Source organism: Engraulis encrasicolus, chromosome 18, assembly GCF_034702125.1.
Source record: "Engraulis encrasicolus isolate BLACKSEA-1 chromosome 18, IST_EnEncr_1.0, whole genome shotgun sequence".
Lineage (NCBI taxonomy): Eukaryota > Metazoa > Chordata > Actinopteri > Clupeiformes > Engraulidae > Engraulis > Engraulis encrasicolus.
Genome location: NC_085874.1, coordinates 947,501 through 969,873, shown reverse-complemented (window position 1 = coordinate 969,873; position 22,373 = coordinate 947,501). Strand labels below are relative to the sequence as shown.

General features: G+C 40.2%; 2 protein-coding genes and 1 long non-coding RNA gene across 3 annotated transcripts in view; 2 read left to right on the top strand and 1 right to left on the bottom strand.

The window, feature by feature from the left end:
- The first annotated feature begins 498 nt into the window (after positions 1-498).
- mettl14 (methyltransferase 14, N6-adenosine-methyltransferase subunit) lies at positions 499-14,394 on the top strand. Its single transcript, XM_063222723.1, has 11 exons — positions 499-708; positions 3,419-3,507; positions 4,098-4,185; positions 4,943-5,020; positions 7,121-7,208; positions 7,875-7,965; positions 8,378-8,519; positions 8,984-9,076; positions 11,564-11,680; positions 12,096-12,306; positions 12,961-14,394. Exons 1-11 carry the CDS (start codon positions 643-645, stop codon positions 13,260-13,262), a joined length of 1,365 nt encoding a protein of 454 aa, XP_063078793.1. The 5' UTR covers positions 499-642; the 3' UTR covers positions 13,263-14,394.
- On the bottom strand, positions 8,969-15,655 carry LOC134468834 (uncharacterized). Its single transcript, XR_010038905.1, has 4 exons — positions 15,540-15,655; positions 14,553-14,675; positions 9,543-9,597; positions 8,969-9,064 (listed from the first exon to the last, which is right to left on the bottom strand). It is a non-coding gene; the product is annotated as an uncharacterized LOC134468834 (long non-coding RNA).
- A 2,935-nt stretch (positions 15,656-18,590) lies between these two features.
- The window catches only part of LOC134468322 (b(0,+)-type amino acid transporter 1-like), a 33,196-nt gene continuing 29,413 nt past the window's right edge, over positions 18,591-22,373 (top strand). Inside the window, exon 1 of the mRNA XM_063222264.1 lies at positions 18,591-18,626. The gene's annotated coding sequence lies outside the window, so the exon portion shown is untranslated. The remainder of the gene's footprint in view (positions 18,627-22,373) is intronic.

Here is a 22,373-nt window from a genome sequence, read left to right as displayed (position 1 = left end):
GGCAGATTTTGGCAAGACAAAAGTTTTGTCACCTACAGAAAATAATGTGAAAAATGAACAGGTCACTTAAACACAAATATGTGCATGGTGTCTGAAGCGTAACAGTAGAGATACAGTTCTTTTGTGGAGCTGCATGAGTGTTGCTGATGTTTGCGAGCTGTTTTCCTTGATTAAATCATGAATACATAGATTCATTGCTTTGCTCTATGGATGCAGTCTGCTTCTGTTCATGCAGCATAACAAATAATTGATAAATATTAATTTCAACTATGCATGCACCTTATACAGTTGCCTGTCATTTGTATATTGCATCGCCTCACAGGGCTCTTTTAGCTTTGAAATGAAAATCAACATCATCATCGAGGAGTGCCTGGCTTTTACTTTAATAGGCCTACTCTGGGTGATTTCTCCAGTCCTACGTAAACGCCCAAACTGAAACAGTACCGGTACGTTCTCTTATTTTGAAAGCCGGAAGTCGACTTGCCACTGAACGCGGCTGATAGCGTGCTTCACAGTTGAGGAAGTTGGTCGCCTTGATCGAAACAAGTGCATGGGATTTTGGAGTAGCTTTTTGTAATGAACCCCAGGTCGTTGGAATTATTTGAGGTCCGGGTCTAACTAACGATTATACAGTTGCTCACAATGAACAGTCGACTTCAAGAAATGAGGGAGCGCCAAAAGCTACGGCGACAGCTGTTGGCGCAACAGGTAATGTGTTTGTTTACCGGGCGTCTTCGCAGTCTTCACGCATGCAGTATGAAGTGCTGTGCGAACGGCATGAAGTTTAGGTGCTCAACTACTACACTGCTAAATACGCCTCCATGAAATTACAGAATTGGCTGTTTTTCTCTTGGTCGCATATCTCATGTGGTCTTTGGTCTGTTCGACGTGCGTTGGCGCTACTTTTGGTGGTGGGTAGGCAAGAACGATTTTTGGCGCGCCTCTGGCAGATGATACTGCCCGTATCAGAGTTGGCCCGTAGGCTTTTATTCGGTGAAGTGCAGGGCAGGGGTGATTGGAAGTCCCGTGTGAATGCCCAGGACTGGGGCCTCATGTACAAAGACTTCCGTAGATTTCCCACTGAATCTTTGCGCAAGTGAAATCTGAAAAAATGCATTTGCATCTGAAAATCTCAAATGTATCGGTGCATGCACAAACTGTTTTTCATGCTGATTCATGTTGTATGTCTGTTTTCACATGAAATGTAGTACACATGCACTTTTTCATGCAAAGTCAGTATTAGTACATCTGAAAATGTCTGTGGAAAGTTACTTACGGAGTTTTTTTGTGCGTAAGTAAGTTTTGTACATGAGGCCCCTGGTGTGTGTTTCTGTAACTAATTGAAAGCAAAAAAAAATGGCTGCTGTCATTTTCAAGGCTTTTTGTGAATGAAAGAAATATGTAGGCCTACAAATGCTACAGAAGCGACTTTTGCTACATAACTTGTGGCATACCGGCGAACATAAACAGTTTGTGATTGGCACATGTATGTCTAATTTTCCTGTCAACTGCTTACTGTCCATTGTTTTTGGGTGTTGTCCTATGATCTCCCCTGCCATTTTCATCTCTCTGGACAGCCTGTTCTTGTTAGGGTGAGGTGGCCATACCAAGCAGAAATATTATAGGCAAGGACACTCTCTACCCTCCAAGATGTTGCAGCTTACTCCAAAGGGGTCATTTCACGTGAAAGCAGACACTTTGGGACCCGACCGACACGGATTTCAATCATACTTGCTGTGCCTGTTTAGTAGCAAGGTAGCACCGCAGAACTGCGTTTTTGTGAATCTGACACCAATATTAAGGGAGAAACAGACTAGCAAAGGTTTACATGTGAGGGTAGTACACTATGCATTCAGCCTTGATTATATCAGTCAGTGTAAGTCACAAAAGGATGTCTGAGGTATTGTTTGAAAGCTCTTTTCTGGCTCTACAAATTACTCAAACAGCATGGAATACAACAACCTTCAGAATATGAATTATGATGCATTGAAAAATTAAAAATTGAATATAAAAAAAATATATATTTTAAAATGGCTGGTTTCTTGTCTAAACATAGCCTGTAAGGTCATAAACAGCACTTGAAAACCGGGTGTTTGGTTCTTTATTCATTTCAAAGATAATGGGACATAAAGGTTGAAATGAGTTGTAATGAAGTAGTAATAGAGTAGTGTCAGGGACAGGGCTGGACTGGCCATCTGGCATAATGGGCATTTTCCCGGTGGGCCCTGCACCCTCGTCGGTCGCTATTCCAGGTACTCAAAAACTACACAGCCTCTGCCCATTGTCAATGGAAACAGTGGAATCTAGACAATTTTCAGCATTCAGAGAAGGCAGGGTTGAAAGAAAAAGCTCAGTAAAGGATTTTTTTTAAATGTTCAAGCATCAAAGGGTATGTTGTAGCTGTATATGATGGCAACTAGTGGCTAGCATGTGTTGAGGAATGTATGCCGAGCACTGGAGGGGTGAAACTGAACTTCCTGCATCCTCATGGACCATCTCCATCCTTCACATATTCCGATAAACATGCTGTCATGTGATATTACTGGTCTCACCATATTATTACTAGGTGATTTGTATGATGCCATATTTTTGAGTCCCATTGTCTCTGAAATGAATAAAGAACCAAACACCAGCATTTCAGGTGTTGTTCATGACATTGCAGGCTATGTTTAGACAAGGAACTGGCCATTTTAAAATATAAGTTTTTTGATATTCAATTTATAATTTTTCAATATATGATAATTCATATTCTGTGGGTTGTTGTGGGTTGTTGTGTTCTATGCAGTTTGTGTAATTTGTAGAGCCAGAAAAGAGCTTTCAAATAACACCACAGACATCTTTTTGTGTCTTACACTGACTGATATAATCAAGGCTGAATGCATAGTGTCCTACCCTCATATGTAAACCTTCGCTAGTCTGTTTCTCCCTTAATATTGGTGTCAGATTCACACAAATGCAGTTCTGGGGTGCTACCTTGCTACTAAACAGACACAGCAAGTATGGTTGAAATCCGTGTCGGTCGGGTCCCAAAGTGTCTGATTTCAGGTGAAATGACCCACAGCCTTTCAGTTTCCTGATTAAAAACAACCTCTGATTGGTCTTTTTGCATATGTCATCGGCATTATAGTGCAGTTATGCTTGCAGTCAATATGCCTGGATACTTAAAACAGTTGACAATTTCAACATTTTGGTAAGAAATTAAAAGTGGAGAAAGAACACCAACATAGCATACGACAAAGTTAACTAGTCTTTCACCACTGGTGTAGTTTAAACACATAAGTAAACAAAGACGGCAACATAAAAAAACATTATTGCAGACAATTCAGAAAATGGGCTTTAATGTTTTCAAATTGGTGCACTTACAGTATCCTTTAAACTAACTGTTGAACGGTCGTATGAATAATGTTCTTCTTTTCAGCTTGGGGCTGAGAGTGCAGACTCCATCGGTGCCGTGCTCAACAGCAAAGATGAGCAGAAGGAGATTGAAGAGACAAGAGAAATTTGTAGGTTAGTGGATTGAAGTGACATGGATTTAATTCTGTAAGCTTAATGGTGGGGACAATTGACAATTTTTGGCAAAGGACGCGCTCAACTTCTTGGAAAAACGAAAGTCCTTGGGTGCGAGACAAAATGCATCAACTTAAGGAAGAAAAATCCGCACTCACAAACTGCGTCTCATTATTTATTTATATTACCACCACTGTGGTACCACGCACTGATGAAGGCTTGATAGCCGAAACGCGTTTGCTTTTTGGACATGGTGGTAATATAAATAAATAATGAGACGCAGTTTGTGAGTGCGGATTTTTCTTCCTTAAGACAATTGACAATTACCACATTACGACACTCGTTCGGACTGCGCTGTCAAAAGTTGCATGTGGGGTTTTCTGACAACGGAACGTGGAAGTGGTCTTGAGAGCCATTTTTCACTTACTAATGGCTCGCATAAGCATCGGCTGACTCAGGACCGTGCTTGATTAAACTTTTTAATCCTACCTGGAGCCCCTTTAACCTAATTGTTTAGCATATTGTGAATTGTGCTATATAAATAGTTGTCATTGTTATTATTATTTGAAAAGCTTTTTGTTTTCTCCAAGGGTCTCTTTGGACACGATGGCTTCAGTCTCCAAAAGAAAGTGCCAAGTGGAGGGGGAGGAGCCTGAGGACCTGGTGGAACAGCAACGGGTATCATTATAATTATTATAACCAGGGCTCTAAATTAACTTTTTCCACCACCTGCCAATTTGGCTAATAGGTATTTTTCTTACTACCCAAATGGAAGGTCAACTAGCCATTTTTTTATCTCACCAAAATAAACCATGCATTAATTATGTTGCTTTTAATTAACTTATATATTAAACTATTATAATTATAATTAAAACTATTTCCTCAACACAGATAAACAATATAAATATTATACTAAACATAATTCACATTTCAGTTTATTCTATAATTATTTACTTCTATTTATTCCATTTCATTATCCCCATAGTACGATTTCATGATAAAATGTTTTTAACTATTTCAGACCTCCATCTTGTAAAACAAAGAGAACATTTTAATTTAAATGTATTTTGAAAATGTTGGGGTTTGGTCCATTTAAAACCTGATTTTCATGAAAATCACCCAGACTAAATGACTCAAAATTCAAGCACCAATTTTTAAATGGCATTATAAAGCCAATTGATACAAAATCCAAATTGGCCAAATAACAGAGACTAGAGCAAACATCAGACCACTCTACTTTATTGCAACCAGTTCAGAAAATAAATGTTGAAAATGGTTTACTTGTCCTTTAAAGGTCATGGTCAGTGAATCAAATGTTTGAATGTGCCTTTACCTTCACTTGTATTTTCCTGTCTTTCACAAATGCATCGGTTGCATTTTGGATATCAGTGTCATTTTTTAAATTATTTTTTCTCAATCTTTATTTTTTCAAAAGGATGAGCTGGAACCGCAGCAGCCTGATACCAGTGGTCCTTACGAGGAAGTTTACAAAGACTCCAGCACCTTTCTGAAGGTAAGTAGAATTAACATAATGTATGGAGCTCCTACACACAGCCAGTTTCTAAGTGCTGGTGAAGTGCAGTCATAAGTAATCCAGAGAAAAGGAGAAGGATCACCGCACACTGGTGGACTTAATTTTGCTGTTCACTGACTAGAGTTATTTATTTTCGGGGTCACCGGAAGAAAATAGGGGAGGGTCGTGTCATTTTTTCCATTGCTGCGGGGAGGGTCATCCAAAAATGTTTGGCCCATTTATTACAAAAAGCATTCCAAAGTAGCCTACCTTGTTTGTATAATGTTTCGATGCAACAGCCTCAGAAACGCCTCCCCCTTTCGCTATAATTGATCACACCATCGTCAAAAAATAAGGTGGAATATGGCTATTTCTTACTTCTCCCTAGGGGAGGGTCATGCATTTTTTGACGGCGTTGCGGGGAGGGTCATCAACGTTTTGAAGCTTGCTAGGGAAGGGTCATGCAAAATTTGACGATCAAAGGTGGACATCTTCCGACGACCCCAAAAATAAATAACGAACAGTCGTTCAGATTTTCTGTTTTGTTCATTCTTGTTGTAAATAAATGTCAGTTATAAAGTTCAAGATTCCATTCACAGCTTCTAGGTGTGGATAATGGTTCAAAAGGGGAAAAAAACTAATAATACTGGTAAATAAATGAAAAAGACGAGAAAGAAAACCTGGCATCGCCATTTTTTTTGTGCACCAGACGTTAAAGAACATGTAGAACACTATTCAAGTAATATAACCCATGCCTCTCTGATTTTGTTTAGCAGTGTAAGTCTTATACAACGTAGAGTTCGCAAGTCACCCGGAAGCATGTAGTTTTCCTTATAATGGTTCCCAATCCCCAATCTCTATGGAAGATTGAATGGTGTTTCCCGGAGTCTCAAATAAGGTTTGAGTGGAAACAAGTCAGTGGCGAACCCAATGGAGGATGTTACAAATAGACTGTAGGGATGACTGGTTTGATCATGTTGCAGCAGCAGTCAAATGGCAACAGAAATCCGATGTTGCTATCAACATGCTAAAGCAGGAAGACTGGCAGACTACACGAGGGAAAATTGTATCAAATGTCAATGGCCGTGTCCATTGGTAACCTATGGTAACAGCCACACACTACTGTATACTCGCGTCTGAGACTTTGGAAATCTTTCTCTACAAGCCCCGATGTATCCTGACAACACTCTTTTGTTAAAACTTAAAGAATGCCATAACTGCGTTAGTCCAATCGCTTGGTTTAGTAATATAACTTCAAAACATAGAAGTTTGCCTACGAGACTAGTCCTTGCAGCAGGAACTCGTTTTAGCTCACGCAAGATGTGAGATGAAGTTTTCAAAATTTCCCGATTAGCCGAGGGGTAGCAACATTACTTTAATATTTACTTACTTTTATATTGTTTCGTTTAATAAACACACCCATGTGGTTGTACTGTACCTTTTGTTTATAAGGAAGGAATGCAGGGACACGCTAATGTTAACGTCTGTCTTTTTTGTCCAACTAGTATCCCAATGGAGAATAACATGTTCAAATTTTCCTTACAAACCGGGTGCTGTTAAAATGCTAATCCACCGCGTTTAAAGTGATGTCACCCACTTCCGAACCCTATTAACAACATGTTCTGTTTTACTTAGAGATGCACCGATCAGCATTTTTTGGCCCAATCACCGATACGATCATCAAAAATTATGATCTGCCGATCACAGACTGAACTATGCCGAGCCGACGCGTTAGGCTTCTGTGTGCGGCGACTGGGGATACACCCATTGGCTTCGTCTCTACACGTTTCTCATAGCCTACTCTGCATATCAGTCAAATGTCGCATTCTCATTTCTGATAAGCAGATAAGTTTTACATCTTTCTCAAACACTTTGAAAAAAGTCTAGGCAGGAGAAGTAATTTGGTCGTTTTTGGCGGTTCTGTACACCCGTGTCACATTAGAAAATTGTCGCTTGTAATTAATGTCACATGATCAGCCTTTTGATCGGCATGTTTTTGCTGATATCGATCAGGCTAATTTTAGGCAATATCTGCCAATCATGATCGGCAGCCGATTGATCGGTGCAACTCTAGTTTTACTATTAATTTTGTCTTCACAGGGAACACAAAGTCTGAATCCTCATAACGATTACTGCCAACACTTTGTGGATACAGGATATCGTCCACAGAACTTCATCAGGGACGTAGGTAAGCACAGTGAACTGAAATTCAGCCATCTTTTCCCAACTTTTTTTTTTTCAAAAGCTTGAATGCTTTTCATAGAAGGGCTACTTTCAAATGAAGGTAGGAAAATGTAAGGCCTAGGTAGCCTCTTTAAATCCAGACTGAAAACCCATCTGTTCCCGTTTGTGACCTTGAGTGTTTAGAAAGGCACTTCCAAATTAAATGTATGATTATTACTAAACCAAACAAACCCACCTAATGGCGGAAAAAAATGGTTACCAATATTTGGTGCATGTTGTGTATATTTTGATTTGTTAATTTGTCTTAATTGTTAGTGGTGTGGATTGGCACTGCCCTTACGATCCGATTCGATCACGATTCGGGAGGTAACGATTCGATTCAATTCCATGCGATTCGATCCGATCCGATTCAATTCTACATTGCATTGCAATGCATTACATTTCTACTGAAAGCAAAGCAAATGTTTCATCAGTCATGATGAGGCAATACAAGCAGTCAGATACTGAGCAACAATTTATTGGCTGTTTTCAGTATACGTCTGGATCAGTCTGGATCAGTCTTGCAATGCTTTGAAGTACTTTTATTTAATTAAACATTCATTTGCTCCCGAAATATCCAGTCATCTAGTTGCTGAATAACAGTGTGCTATTATTTTGCTATTGTTTCCAGGTCTGGCAGATCGCTTTGAAGAGTATCCCAAGCTTCGGGAGCTGATCAGACTCAAAGATGAACTCATCGCTACCACAAACACTCCTCCAATGCAAGTCCATGAATTTTTTAGAGCTTTGTTGCGAAATTATGATTAGGGAAATTGACATTTTTGTTTTGGGCATTGCATTGCAAAATGGATTTTATATAGGGTTAAAAAGCATAATCTCAAAAGATTTGAATGGCAAGAATTTACACATGGATGATAGAATGTCTGAGTAGGCATTGCAGCATGGCTTGCGTCATTTTGCTATGAAACTTTATTATCATTAAGGTATCACTTCGTTATCATTTTTTTATGTAGTAGATTGTGTGTAGATTATACTGTTCACTCATACAGAGAACATGTACACAGGGCACACACGGCTGGGCTAAGATACAGTTAAGTTAAGTAACAGTATCAAGTATCAAAATACTATATTTTGTATACAGAATACAAATTTTCCTGTGTATGTGTGTGTCAGGTATTTACAAACTGATTTGGATGCCTTTGACCTGCGAGATCTGAAGTGTAAGTTTGACGTCATCCTGCTGGAGCCTCCGTTGGAAGAGTACTACAGGGAGTCTGGCATCACTGCTACTGAACGCTTTTGGAACTGGGACGATGTGAGTACAGATGGGTTGTTAGATATCCCTTAACTCTTACTTCCATGGCTCTGCGTTGATGGAAATTGAATTTGATCCTTTTCATGTGAATCTCATTTTTTTGTACTTCCACAAAACTTTTTTCCCTTCAAGAAGCTGAGTAAAAAGCTACTATGTTCCCACATCAACAGCAAGTGGGATGTTGGGGAGCAAGAGAGAGAGAGAGAGAGACACACACACACACACACACACACACACACACACACACACGCATGAATGGAAGAGACTATCATTTCACACTTTCGCTTTCATGTAATTGTGTGAATGAGATCATGAAGGTCAATCTAGGTAACTAAGGATATTATGGGCTCAGCTCTCGTTTTCCTAACAAGGCTGTTGCTTGTGGTATGATGAATACTTTTGTGTCACACTGATGACTCATGAGGTTTGTTCATGGTTGAATTTCTTCAATTCAATTCTTTCAGATCATGAAGTTGGAGATTGAAGAGATTTCTGCTCTGCGGTCCTTTGTGTTTCTTTGGTGTGGATCCGGAGAGGGCCTGGACCTGGGCAGGATGGTGAGTGGGGATGGGATGTTTTGGCAAACACATAATTTTTGACATTTATGGCCACTATTAGGGATGGCGAAAATGTAAACTCTTAACAGGCTACCGAGCTTCATTAACTGGTGGTTAACCAGTCACGAAAATTCTATAACTGCCATTTATGATACCCTGTCCTGTTGCGCGTCTTCCTCTGCCCGTTAAACAAGTTATGCTCCCATTTTAGAGCTCCCGTCACACACGGTTCATGCCCTTTGTATTAAAAATTTTCCCCATCATTGACCACTACTTATTGAGGAATAAAGGTTTTGGGGGAGAAAAATGATTGCTTTGATTACGCATAATGGTGACATTCCCGTCATGTTTCACACAACCAATCGCGGAACCTAGGCTGTAAAAAGCTCACGCTACAAAGTCACAAACGGAGAACGCTGCATTTGGTGGTGTTACAGGGAAGTAGGCTTAGTAAAAAAAAACTTACCGATTGCCAACAGCCTCTGTAGCGTGCTTAAAATCCATTGTAGCCTTATAGGTTCCTGTCGTCATGCCATACAGATGAGTAAGACACAACAGGTAGGCATAAGTTAGTCTTTCGTGTCTTCGTTTGCTATTACAGTGTTACAATTAGGTCTATCATTATGCCGTAGTCCACACGCAGCCACCAACAGGCAGTGAATTTTGTCACAATTTTGCCGTCAGGATACATTTGCAATGGGTTACACGCAACACTTAACTTCTCACGTAGCGAACACTCATCAATTGTTGCTGATTTTGGAGAAGCGCACATGGAGCTTGGCATGGCTCTGCTGTCTTGAAGTCTCTGCTAATTCTGTTAACTCTCTTCAGCGTTGTGCTTTTTGAATAGGCCTTATTTAGGTTAATAGTGGCGGTTTTGTTTTGTCTGTGCAGACAGGACCTATCATGTACGGCACACAAATTGTCACTAGAACTATACTGTAGTAACCCGTGTTAATTGTTGCCTATTGCAACAATAGGCTACCGCCCGAATGGCTACGTGAGCTCTGCTGTGGTAGAGCGGCTCTGTGCTGCTGTTGCTCTAAATAAATTCCACGGTGTGATGGCTGGCTCGCTCACATGTCATTTTTGAATATTGAAAGATCACACCGCTACACACAATACATCACCAATAACACGTGTGCGCAATGTAAGTTAATAACCGACGTTGGCTGGCATTTGGGAGCTGTAAAAAGAATTAGGTTTTTTTTTTTGACGACTACCGATGAAAGAACATTTTAACCGGACAACGCTGTTTTGCTCAACTACCGGTTAAGCGTCTAACGGTTAACATCCCTAGCCACTATTTGACTATTCGAATATTATTCTCCATGGCCATTCACCTGTAAACAGTGTATGTGGGACTTTCTGACACGCCTTTCGTGTTGAAAATGAAAAACGATCCATTCATATTTGCTGAGAAAATTTTGGAATTTAATGCAATTTTGTACTAATATTAATTATCACTTAAATTGATACTCCTGGATTTGACATTTGACCCTATTTCCTAGCTCAGGGGTGCTCAACTAGAAACTGAAAAGGTCCACTCGCCAAATTTCGTATGTTTCCAGGGTCTAAAAAAGTCGCTGCGGACCGATGTAGAAAATATCCTCACTCGCTGGCCGCACTGGCCTCTTGCTCACTCACTGAGTTGTAGTGATGATACTTTTATTTGTCATAAGACTGGCTTCGCAGAAATACACCTATAGATCGCATGGCAGCGAAATCTCATGTATAATTTATAAATATTAAATACAGATGGATTTTGTCTTGGTCCGGATGACATTGCGTTTGGGTCCGCATCCGGACCTGGGTCCGCCAGTTGAGCACCCCTGTCCTAGCTAGTCAGTCTTGTAGACATGTGGAGATACTTCTTTTGATATTCCAAGCAGTCCTTGTAATTCCAGAGGTCGCTGGTGCTAGGCTATCACAAGTGAACTACTTTTTGGTACCCTCTCACTAAAACGGTGTTATACTCAGTCCTCTGTTTGTACTAAATGCATATTTTTTGTGGTATAGCCATGAGCAAGCGAGCAAGTGACAGGGCAGACTGAGCGAGTGAGGCAGGTAGGAGAAAAGAGAACAAATCAACTAAAATTTTGACGTGACTGCTTGGGCGATCAGAAATGCCTAGTGATAAACAATCGTAGAGGATTCAGTGGCTTGCCTGCAGTCGTCAACTTGAGAAAAATAGTCAGAGGGAAATGCTGGCTACGCAGAGAGGTTCACCGTTTCTACTACCAATCCAAAACCAGTGTGCCTTGCCTTGGAGGCATAAAGTAGGCAAGGCGAATAAATAATAAAAAATGAGGAAAACAATGAAAATGTTCTCCTACATGTGACCAGTGCAAACAAAATGTGGGTTGTCTTTACCTATTCCAAGGGGAGGCTCACATTCAATGAAATTGAAAACCCCTTTTCTAAGGTTTCCATAGTATACAGAATGAACTTCACAGTTGTCCTGTAATACAAATCATGTTTTTGCAGTGCCTGCGGAAATGGGGATTTAGAAGATGTGAAGATATTTGCTGGATCAAGACCAACAAAAACAATCCTGGCAAGACCAAAACGTTGGACCCCAAAGCTGTTTTTCAAAGAACAAAGGTCTGCTGCGATGTTCATATACAGCTTTTGTGTGTTGTTTGCCTTATCCCTTTGAGGAGTAACTTACTGTCACATATACAGTATGTGATTAGAATTTTGCTAAAATTTTGAGTTCTCACTATCATGACTGTGCAGGATTTTTAACAGAGTTCTATGGGATCTGTAGAATGGCCAATTCTAGAAGAACTGGTGGGAAATCCTTCCTCTTCAAGGGGTTATACGTAGACACCTCTTTTTTGAGTAGTTTGTAGAAGTAACGGCAGGCACTGCCAATAGTCATGTCTGTCCGTCAGGATAAAAGCCTAAAAAATATCACAATTTATAGTCTATGTTCTCGTGCCTCAGAGTCCGGATCCGAATCGAAGTTCTCCCGCCTTAGAGTCTACCCCAGGTCTTATCTTATCTTATCTTGCAGGAGCATTGCCTAATGGGTATTAAAGGCACGGTGCGTCGCAGCACCGACGGAGACTTCATCCACGCCAACGTGGACATCGATCTAATCATCACAGAGGAGCCGGAGCTCGGCAACATCGAGAAGCCCGTGGAGATGTTCCACATCATCGAGCACTTCTGTCTCGGCCGCAGGAGATTACATCTGTTTGGTCGGGACAGCACCATACGACCAGGTGAGAAAGTATATCCATTGTAGTGAGCACATTATAGAATTTGGTTTTATGGACATATGATCTTCCACATCATCGAGCATTTCAAGCCGCAGTAGACCACACCTGGCCCGGACAGCACTGTGATACGCCCTTTCAAAGTTCTATTACCCTTCAGTCCAGAAAACAAACACATGGCATGATGGGATCGTGCTTCTAATCATCATTATTGTTTTATAAACTTTTTTAATTAGTAGTAGCCTGTTGTAACTTATTCTACTTACAAACTAGCTTTTATTTATCATTTTATTTTATAATGTTGGTAAATATGAAAAAAAAGAAAATTAATTACTTTTAAAAGATACATTTAAAAATCGTGGGTTGTATCGAACCGTTGGGCCCATCCTGACCAATAGTATCATCAACACAGAAGCGTACAAAGACTTCTCTCTGGCCTCACATCTCGCTGGCTCTCAAGATTTTGAGCGATGGTGTTTACATTTCTCTGGATGTGGTCTTTGAATGTGTACCCTTTTTTTTTGCTTGTATGTTACAGGATGGGTAACCGCTGGGCCCACCCTGACGAATTGCAACTTCAATGCAGATTTTGAGCTACATCTGAAGTTTTCATAGAATATGGTCTTTAAATCTGTTTTTTGGCTTGTTTGTTTGTTACAGGATGGTTAACCGTTGGGCCCACACTGACCAACAGTAACTTCAACGCAGAGGCGTACGAAGAGTTCTTTCTGGCTTCACATCTGTCCGGCTGCACGGAGGACATCGAGAGGCTTCGTCCCAAATCACCGACACCCAAAGCCAAGGCGGAGCGAGGTGGCGGCGCCCAGAGGGGCGGCAGGGGAGGAGCCACAGCTGTCAGAGGGGACCGCGGAGGACGGGAACGCAACAGACCTATCTTCCGCGGAGAGAGGGGAGGATTTAGAGGGCGCGGCGGCCCACACAGAGGCTTTCCCCCACGTTAAAGGAACAGTCCACCTTATTTCAGGAGATTGCTTATCTGTAGTTAAGCCCTGGTAAAATATGAGAATATATGACTTTTTCTCTATGTGTTTGCAATGCGTAGTTTGGCAATAGACCCATCTTCTGCGGGGAAAGGGGAGGATTTAGAGGGTGTGGCGGCGCTCCACAAAGAGGGTTTCCCCCACGTTAAAGGAACAGAGATGCAGATACATGCAGCCAGAGACATTACAACATTCTGACTTTTTGTTAAATCAGGGCTCGGTCCATTTGCAACCAAAAAAAGAAACAAAAACCCTATTCGTCCTATAACACAGATTGCAACACAGCCATCTTAATTTCATTTGTTTAAACTTTCATGTTGATGAAATACCATCAAGCTCATTGTATCAACCTCATATCCACTGAATTGACTGCATTTAGTCCTTTGGCTGAAATGATGTGGCTTTAGTAATATGAAGACGCAAGTGCCATTTTTTTTACTTTTGCATTGACTTTAATTGGAAATGAGAGACCTTCTACCATCTATGTGTGAATTCTTGCCATTAGGTAAGGGTATTGTTGCGCTCTAGATGTTACGAAAAATAACTAGGTGCGTGGACCCAAAAGAAGTAAGATATAAGGTAGGGGCAGGTTCGCACACTAAACACGAGCACAGAGAGCACTGATGATGGCAACAGCCTGAAACGTCTGCTCTACCCTGCTCTAATAAAAAAAACTCCTTGTGCTTGACCTTTGTGTCTTGTTTAATGTGCGAACCTGCTCCTACCTTATATCTGAATTCTTGCCATTCAAATATTATGAGGACATACTTTTCAAACCTGTATAAAAATGCTTTTTGCAATGCAATGCCCAATATAAAAACGTCCCAAGATGTTCCAAGGTCATTTTGCAACAAAGCTCTTATGTTGTGGAAGAAAGGTAGCTTTAGACGATTGAGGAGTGTGCTATAGTTTCTTCCACAACATCATAAAGAGCTTTGTTGCAAAATAACGCATGTCCTTTTAGGAGCATTTTGGGAAATTTTATATAGGTTAAAAATGTGGCAAGCATGCATAGCCTTCCGTATTAAGTGTTTGTACTGTATGCACAATTTCATTGCATTTTTAAAGAATAAATATTGAATTCCGCCTGCGACTTCATCCCAGATTTCAATTTTGACCAGCTGTGAATTTCAGTTTGACACCAAGGTAGCTTTACAATCTTAAGTGTAGATGATTGAAAACTGAACATAAGGCGCTAGGTCCTGATGAGTAAGGAACAACAGTGGTCTGACGTGATTGTCATGTACTTACAGCATGATGATTATCAGGCACGTTGATCAGTTTTGCTGTCCATCTGAGTTCCACACTATGTGAGGCGTGTGTGAATATCGAGGAGCAAACAAGAATCTAACTGACCTCTTCAGAGTCCTGCAGCTAAATGAGTATACTTAGGTGAGGTTTTAGAATCATCTCCATGGACGCGTCATGCAGTTCTATAATGACATCATAAGTGACCACATTGGAATCCAATGACAACGTTTCAGGGTGCAAATGTGCCCTTTCAGAGATGTTGCTGTGTCGTATTTGCAGTAGCTACAATATCCAACATAATACCAAGACTTTGAAGGCCTTTCTGTCGGTTTCAATGTTGCTACTTGTAAGTCTGTATAAAGGTGTAGAAGTGCAAGAACATTCTCTCTCTCTCTCTCTCTCTCTCTCTCTCTCTCTCTCTCTCTCTCTCTCTCTCTCTCTCTCTCTCTCTCTCTCTCTCTAACCTAAAAACAGTTTCTTTTCAATAAATGGCTTCATTCAAACAATAGCCGTAAGTGATAAACAAAGATGTCTGGTATCATTCATTTTCTATGAAAAATGACAAAAAAAACCTAAATATTCTACTGGGGTATGTAAATATATGACCACTACTGTAATTGGTCCAGGTGATCTCGTTAGCCAGTAGAGTGGAAGTCAGTTGTTGTCAAATTTTGTCCATCACACATTGTTACAGCTATCAGGTACTTGTACAAAGGTCAAAGTGCAGTAACTACACTGCCCTACTAAGGCAGCGTGCAGTAACTGAAGGTGTAAAAGCTGGGCAGATAGAAAGGCTTTTTTGCCTTCATGGTAGGATGACTCTTCTGACTCAAGAAATATACCAGTCCATCATTTGGGCTGTGCAAGTAAGTCCTTGTGTGACAGCCATTTGAAAAGTTATTCACTCTTGTGTTCTTATGTTGGAGTTGAGCTAGAAACCCTATGCTTACTTAGATGAAAATGCTGTGTTGATTGTCATGTACTTACAGCATGATGATTATCCGGCATCTTGATCAGTTGTGTTGTCCATCTGATTTCCACACTATGTGAGGCGTGACCTCTTCAGTGTCCTGCTGCTAAATGAGTATCTCAGGTGAGGTTTTAGAATCATCTCCATGGACACATCATACAGTTCTATAATTATATCATATTATGTCACAGACAAGTGACCACATTGGAATCCGGTGGCAGCCAAACATGCATCTGTCCAAGAGACTATCACCCTAAGGTGAATCCGGCTTGAGTCCTGTGCTGAGCCTATAGTGCTGCCGTACAAAGGCAAAGTGCAGTGACTACTTTGCCTATGTATGGCACTATAGGACTCAAGCCGGATTCACCTTAGGGTGAATTAAGACCATCTTCAGTCTAATCTCAAGTTTGACAAAAAATAAGTGCAGTAACTACATAGTTTGTCAAACTTGAGATTAGACTGAAGATGGTCTTCATTACACCTCCTTGATGTGATGACAAAGTGTCATGTTGCAAATGTGTCCCCTTTCAGAGATGTTGCTATATCATATTTGCAGTAGCTACAATATCCAACCTAATACCAAGGCTTTGAAGGCCTTTCTGTCAGTTTCAATGTTGCCACTTGTAAGACTGTATAAAGGTGTATGAGCTCAAGAACATCTCTCTCTCTCTCTCTCTCTCTCTCTCTCTCTCTCTCTCTCTCTCTCTCTCTCTCTCTCTCTCTCTCTCTCTCTCTCTCTCTCTCTCTCTCTCTCTCTCTCTCTGCCTGTGTGTACCTTATGCCTCACTGTCATTTGGTCATATGTTTATATACCCCGGCAGAATATACGCTTTCTCTTTCTTGGCGATTTCTAACAGAATAATGAAGGATTATACAAAACCTTTTTTTTTCAAAATCATGATCACAACAAAAACTACCCCTCCCCCAGTGTTCCCCGACACACACACACACACAAATTCATAATCTCTCTCTCTCTCTCTCTCTCTCTCTCTCTCTCTCTCTCTCTCTCTCTCTGTCTCTCTCTCTCTCTCTCTCTCTCTCTCTCTGTTTTTGTGTGTCTGTCTGTATGTGTGTGTTCCTTATGCCTGTGTATCTGTACATTCTGCCTCACTGTCATACATATTAATGTGAAATATTACAAGTTCATAGCATATTATTTAACTAGTAGTTAAGTAATGTATAAATATTGTATTTTGGGACCCTTATAATAGAGCTGGCTGAGCTGAAGTCACAGTTAATTAATGTATACTCCAACTATTGAGTGGGGGCCGCGAGGGGGTGCAAGGGGAGGCCCTACTGTAGCAAGTTGGTAGGGAAAGTATAGCAAAACAGAGTAATTAGTAATTGAATTAATTGAATAACAAATGTAAAGTAGGACAATACTCCAGCCTCTCAGCTTGAAGCTCGTAGACGAATACCAAAACCTTTGGAGGGTGCTATTGCTGTCTAATGGTGTGAAACCAACCCGTTAAGGAGGGGTGCCAATATTCATGGACATGCCCTTTTTCATCTTTTTGCTTGAAATTACAAAATGCATTTGGAAAAAAATACTTTGCTATTCTAAATATCTTTGGACCTTCAATTATAAGATCATGTTGGTAAAAGTTGTTTATATTTGTAAATAAAATGAAGGAGTGCCAATACTAACTGGCGGCGCTGTAAATATGACACATCATTGCTTTTCTTTTCATGATTTATAGCCATCGATATATCCCTCTTTCATTAACCCATTTTACAATATACAGCAAGCATTTGCATTGCATTTTAAAGAAAAAGAAAAAAAATAAGCCATAGCCTATCAATCCAAATACTTGCTTGTTGTGTCTTATTGTATGTTCATTGATGTACCAGCACTGTCAACCTTTGCAGGAATATTATACAGCTCCAGGCCACTTTATTAGAATAGCATGAAAAAGTTTATTTATTTCCATAATTCCATCAATAATGTTAAACTGTCATGGATTGTAGATTCATGGCCCAGTTGTTTAACTATTCCAATCGTTCAATTTTTTTCTTTTTACATATTTACATAGGAGTTATGGAAGCCCAGATATCCTTGATGCTTTGCTGTCAGCTGTTCTTGTTTGTTGACTTGGTGTCCCACACTTCACTCTTCAATATACCCGTAGATTTCCATGCTACATTTTGGTGTTAACTCACCAGTTTAATTCTAACTCACCAGAAATAAAACCCCATTCATTTTCAATAGGGTTTCATTTCTGGTGATTTCGAATTAAACTGGTGAGTTAGCGCCAAAACGTGGCATGGAAATCTACGGGTATATTGAAGAGTGAAGTGTGGGATACCAGGTCAACAAACAAGAACAGCTGACAGCAAATCATCAAGGATATCTGGGCTTCCATAACTCCCATGCACAGTTTCTGACATTGACTTCAATGTTAAACGCATCATGGCCGTTATGAAGACAGAGAGAGTCCTAACCAAGTATTGAACGTTGCGTGTTATGTAGAAAGTACCAAATTTCAACTGATTTGATGTGACCCGAATTTTGATGAAGAAAATTGTGATTTTATTACAATATTCTAATGATGCGAATTCCCCAATTCATGGGTTTTTTGAGCTGGAAGACTAAAATATGAACAATTTTTAATGATTGGGCCATGAATCTATAATCCATGACAGTTAAACATTATTGATGGAATTATGGAAATAAATCAACTTTTTCATGCTATTCTAATAAAGTGACCTGGAGCTGTACATGTTTGCATTGCTGGGAATTGCATGCCTCTTTTTAACTGTAACAAAGTATGAATGCGAAGTCAAAATGATTTGCCAGTCGCTAACTGGCTTAATCCGAGTATCCCAAGGTCAACAAAAAAGGCATGTTCCTTTCAGAACATTCAGTTCAGAGCTGGCCATGCTACCATGTTTTTTCGCATACTAATCAAAAGAACACCATGGACTGAAACATCGAACATTCAAACAAAGGCTTAGTGCATTTGTAACTGTGATGACTCCAGGATACCAGGATCCATCACGAACACACACACGGACCCTCACACACTCCACAGTCCACACACAGTCAGTCAGTGGCCAGAGCTGGTCGGAGCAGCACACACCAGAGCTGAGGTCCAGGGCTACAGGTAGGACCACTTCAGTACACACCTGTGTGTGTGTGTGTGTGCGTGGGGGCCCATTCACGCTTTCCTAAACGGACTAATTTTCATCATAACAACATTACTATGACATTACAGAGAGCCTTAAGTGTGAGCCTTTTGTGTGTGTGCCTGAATGGCGTGCGTATCTGTCAGATGGTGAGCGGTGTCTTTATGTGAGATGGGGAGAGAGAGTTTAAATATTTGTAGTGTGCTGTGTTCATTTTGTGTGCCTGCATAGTTGTAGTTAGCTCACTTGGTAACATATTAGAGAGAGAGGGAGAGAAAGAGAGAGAGAGAATTTGGCTGAAAAGGTCAGCATTATATTACAACTGTTACATGTTACAAAAACAACCGAGTCAGACACACACACACACACACACACACACACACAGGACGAGTGTATTTTGTTGTCATGTATACTACACAGGTCTGTGTATTGGTCTATTATCAATTCCCCCCCCCCCCTCTCTCTCTCTCTCTCTCTCTCTCTCTCTCTCTCTCTCTCTCTCTCTCTCTCTCTCTCTCTCTCTGTTTTTCATACACACATGTGCATACTGTATAGTTGCATACACGTGTGCACAAGCGCACACACACGCACACTCAGCAGCACTACAAAATCTTACCCAGGAAAAACTGGGAGTAAGACCTTGGATCTTGCCTCCAGAGATATAGGGGGCAGAGCCGTTTTTGATGTAAAGTTTATGGAATTGCTAACCTCATTTTACCACATTGTCTCCAGATTGTATCAGAAATGCTGGATTTCTTGTGCTGCTACTCTAATAAGAATCATCATTTGATATCCTCAAGAAATCCTGTCAGCTGTAGCCCTAGTCAACACCAGATTAACATTACCAGCTATCCAGCTACAAGCGGATTCCAAAAAAGTTGGGACACTTGGTATTTTGTGAATAAAATCAAAATGCTGGCATTTTCAAAACATTCAATCCATGCATAAGATGCACAATGGCACAAGGTCAACATAGGAACAGTTAAAATGAGGCAAAAGCATTGTTTTGAGGAAAATATGTGGTCATTTAAAATTTGACCCATGCAACAAATCTCAAAAAAGTTGGGACAGGGCCAAAAAATGTTGTAATGGTTGGATAATTCTAAAAATAACACAAGGAAGAATATTTTGAAAGGAACTATATTGACTGCCAACATGAATGCACACATAAAATACCACCACAAAGAGGTTGTGGCACTCAGTAGTGAAGATTTTGAGGGACTAATTACTGATCTATTACACAGAAAGATTGAATTATCAAAATTGCAGGCATATAAGGCCTATTTCTGTAATGTAGAGTTCTGTAAAATCATTGCACGAGTTATGAGATCATGACATACCCATCGTCAATAAGCAAACTATGACACTCCAACAATGACAGCTGTTGAAAAAAATGACCATAAACACAACACTTGATTAAGGCACATGATGCAGACATTAAACAGTGTTGCAAGTGGCAAAGCTCATTCTAGATGGACATATAGACATGTGAAACTGTCCTTTTATTACAGAATGGAAAATATTTCATTCTTTTTTAAAATCATGGAGTCATGCACCCTCCAGGTTATGAAGAAAATGAATAGCCTACTTCAGCTTGATTTAGTGGTCAGTCTGAAAGACAGCATATATGATGGTAAAGGGGTGCAGAGATGCCTTATGGTCTTCTTACTCATGTAGAGCATTAAAATGAGGGCTGAATGATACAGTATATCACAAAAGTGAATACACCCCTCACAGTTTTTGCAGATTTGTGAGTATATCTTTTCATAGGAAAGCATTACAGAAATTTCACTTTGACACAATGATTAGTGACCTTTTAACAACTTATTTAGCCACTTAAATGTCTTGTTCACTCAGAAAAAAACATAATACAGCCATGAATGTTTGAACATGTACTCACAAAAGTGAGTAGGCCTACACCCCAGATTAAAATCCAGTAGAGAAGGGGCTGTGTTGGCTCGAATCTTCTCGAAATGAAACGAAATGAAAAGGGAGGTCATCAGTGTGCGTTTCAACCTTTCTTTGCATTGGACTTTTACATTTTGAGTCTGCATCTGGCTTAAATAGATTGGTGTGAGATTTGAATGCAATCCTATGGAGAATATCATGATCTGCTTCAGTAGTCACAGTGCATGTTGACATGCATGTTTCTTTAAGGTGTATTTCAGATTACCAATGTTGACAGCATCCATGCATCCCCAAACCATGTCAGTCCCACTACCATGCTTGGCTATTGAGAGGATACACTTTTTTTGTAAAACTCACTTGTTTACCACCACACATGCTTGACACCATCTAAAGCTAATTTGTTTATCTTGGTCTCAAGAGAGATGAACAGACCAAGGATATGGATCACTGGAACCATGTCGTGTGATCTGAAGAGACCAAGATAAACCAATATACTTTAGATGGTGTCAAGACTGGAGCACCACAAGGCAATTTTCTGTTTCATGTGCTACAGACTATACATTTGATCTTATCTTATCTTATTGAAGTGCATGGTCTGTAGCAAATGACCGACTTACCTGAAAGCAGAGTGACCCCTCAGAAACTTTCTTTTACCTGTTATGTGTTGGAGATATAGAACACCAAAAATGACAATTGGGAATTAATATGCTTTTAAAAATATGTGAAATTGTGTATCATAAATAAAATAAAATGAAAAAAATACACCAAAGAATAGAAATTTGAAAAATATATCACATAGGCCTAAATGTGACCATACGAGGGAAATTAGACATTTTTATTTACCATCGCATTTATTTATGTTAACATTAATTCCAAGCAATTAAAATTTCCTGTTTCTCTTATTTACACAATTACTCAAGCGCTTGTGAAAACCATATGGTTGAAACCGCCGTGAAAAGTTGATCAATTTAGACTGCTTGGTTGTGTCATGCGAGTCAAAATAAGAAGGGTTAACGTTCGGCGAGAAGGTCGCTACCGTGGAATAGCAGCACGACAGAGAATCTTTAGACCTCGACGCGGAGCGCTGCTATTCCACAAAGCGACCGACTCGCCGAACGTTAACCCGCTTATTATATGGATATACTTAAATGATTCACACATGGCGGGGACATTTATCTTATTTAATGTTGTTTATTATAATTTTTCATGTCAAAAGATTGTTGCTGCGCAACACAAAACACCCCTGCGGAGTGATATGAAACATTCGCTTTAGCAGTGAAAAGTCTTGTTGCCATAGAGCTAGAAAGTGACGTCACTTCCCCCGATTTCATGGGACCTCAACGGCGTTTTTAGCCGAAAATCGTAGCATGTAATCCAATGGCGGTATTAAAATGATATTTCGATCCCCTTCGAGTTGTGCCACGAGCTCCATATATGTTGTTTCTGATATTTTTGCTTAATTTTTCGTACAAACCCCCAAACTTTTTAGAAAGCTGTGTTTCTTCACATTTTTCATGCCGACGGCCTCGGAACAAAACATTGATACTTCTGCATGAATAATCTTTATCTAGCCTCTTAAGCAGCATATTTGTAGCCCAGCGCATATCATGACTGAGATCAGAAGATATTTACTCTCTACCACGTTGTTAGATGGTCAGCTTAGGTCCCGTGAAACGCGGAACTAAGGGGCGGGACTTTCGAGCTCTATTGACAGCGGTCTGATATAGACCAACTCGTCCTTATCTGAAATATCAGACGTTCGAACGTTGGGGATCCCCATTGAAATGAATGGAGCATTCGACCGATGACGTCACACC

Bases quoted from the DNA above. Each gene is read 5' to 3' on its own strand.
- mettl14 (XM_063222723.1), top strand. From the start codon at position 643: ATGAACAGTCGACTTCAAGAAATGAGGGAGCGCCAAAAGCTACGGCGA. The intron at 4,186-4,942 runs GTATCATTATAA...TTTTTTCAAAAG, and splicing joins ACCTGGTGGAACAGCAACGG to GATGAGCTGGAACCGCAGCA. The intron at 12,307-12,960 runs GTGAGAAAGTAT...TGTTTGTTACAG, and splicing joins GGACAGCACCATACGACCAG to GATGGTTAACCGTTGGGCCC.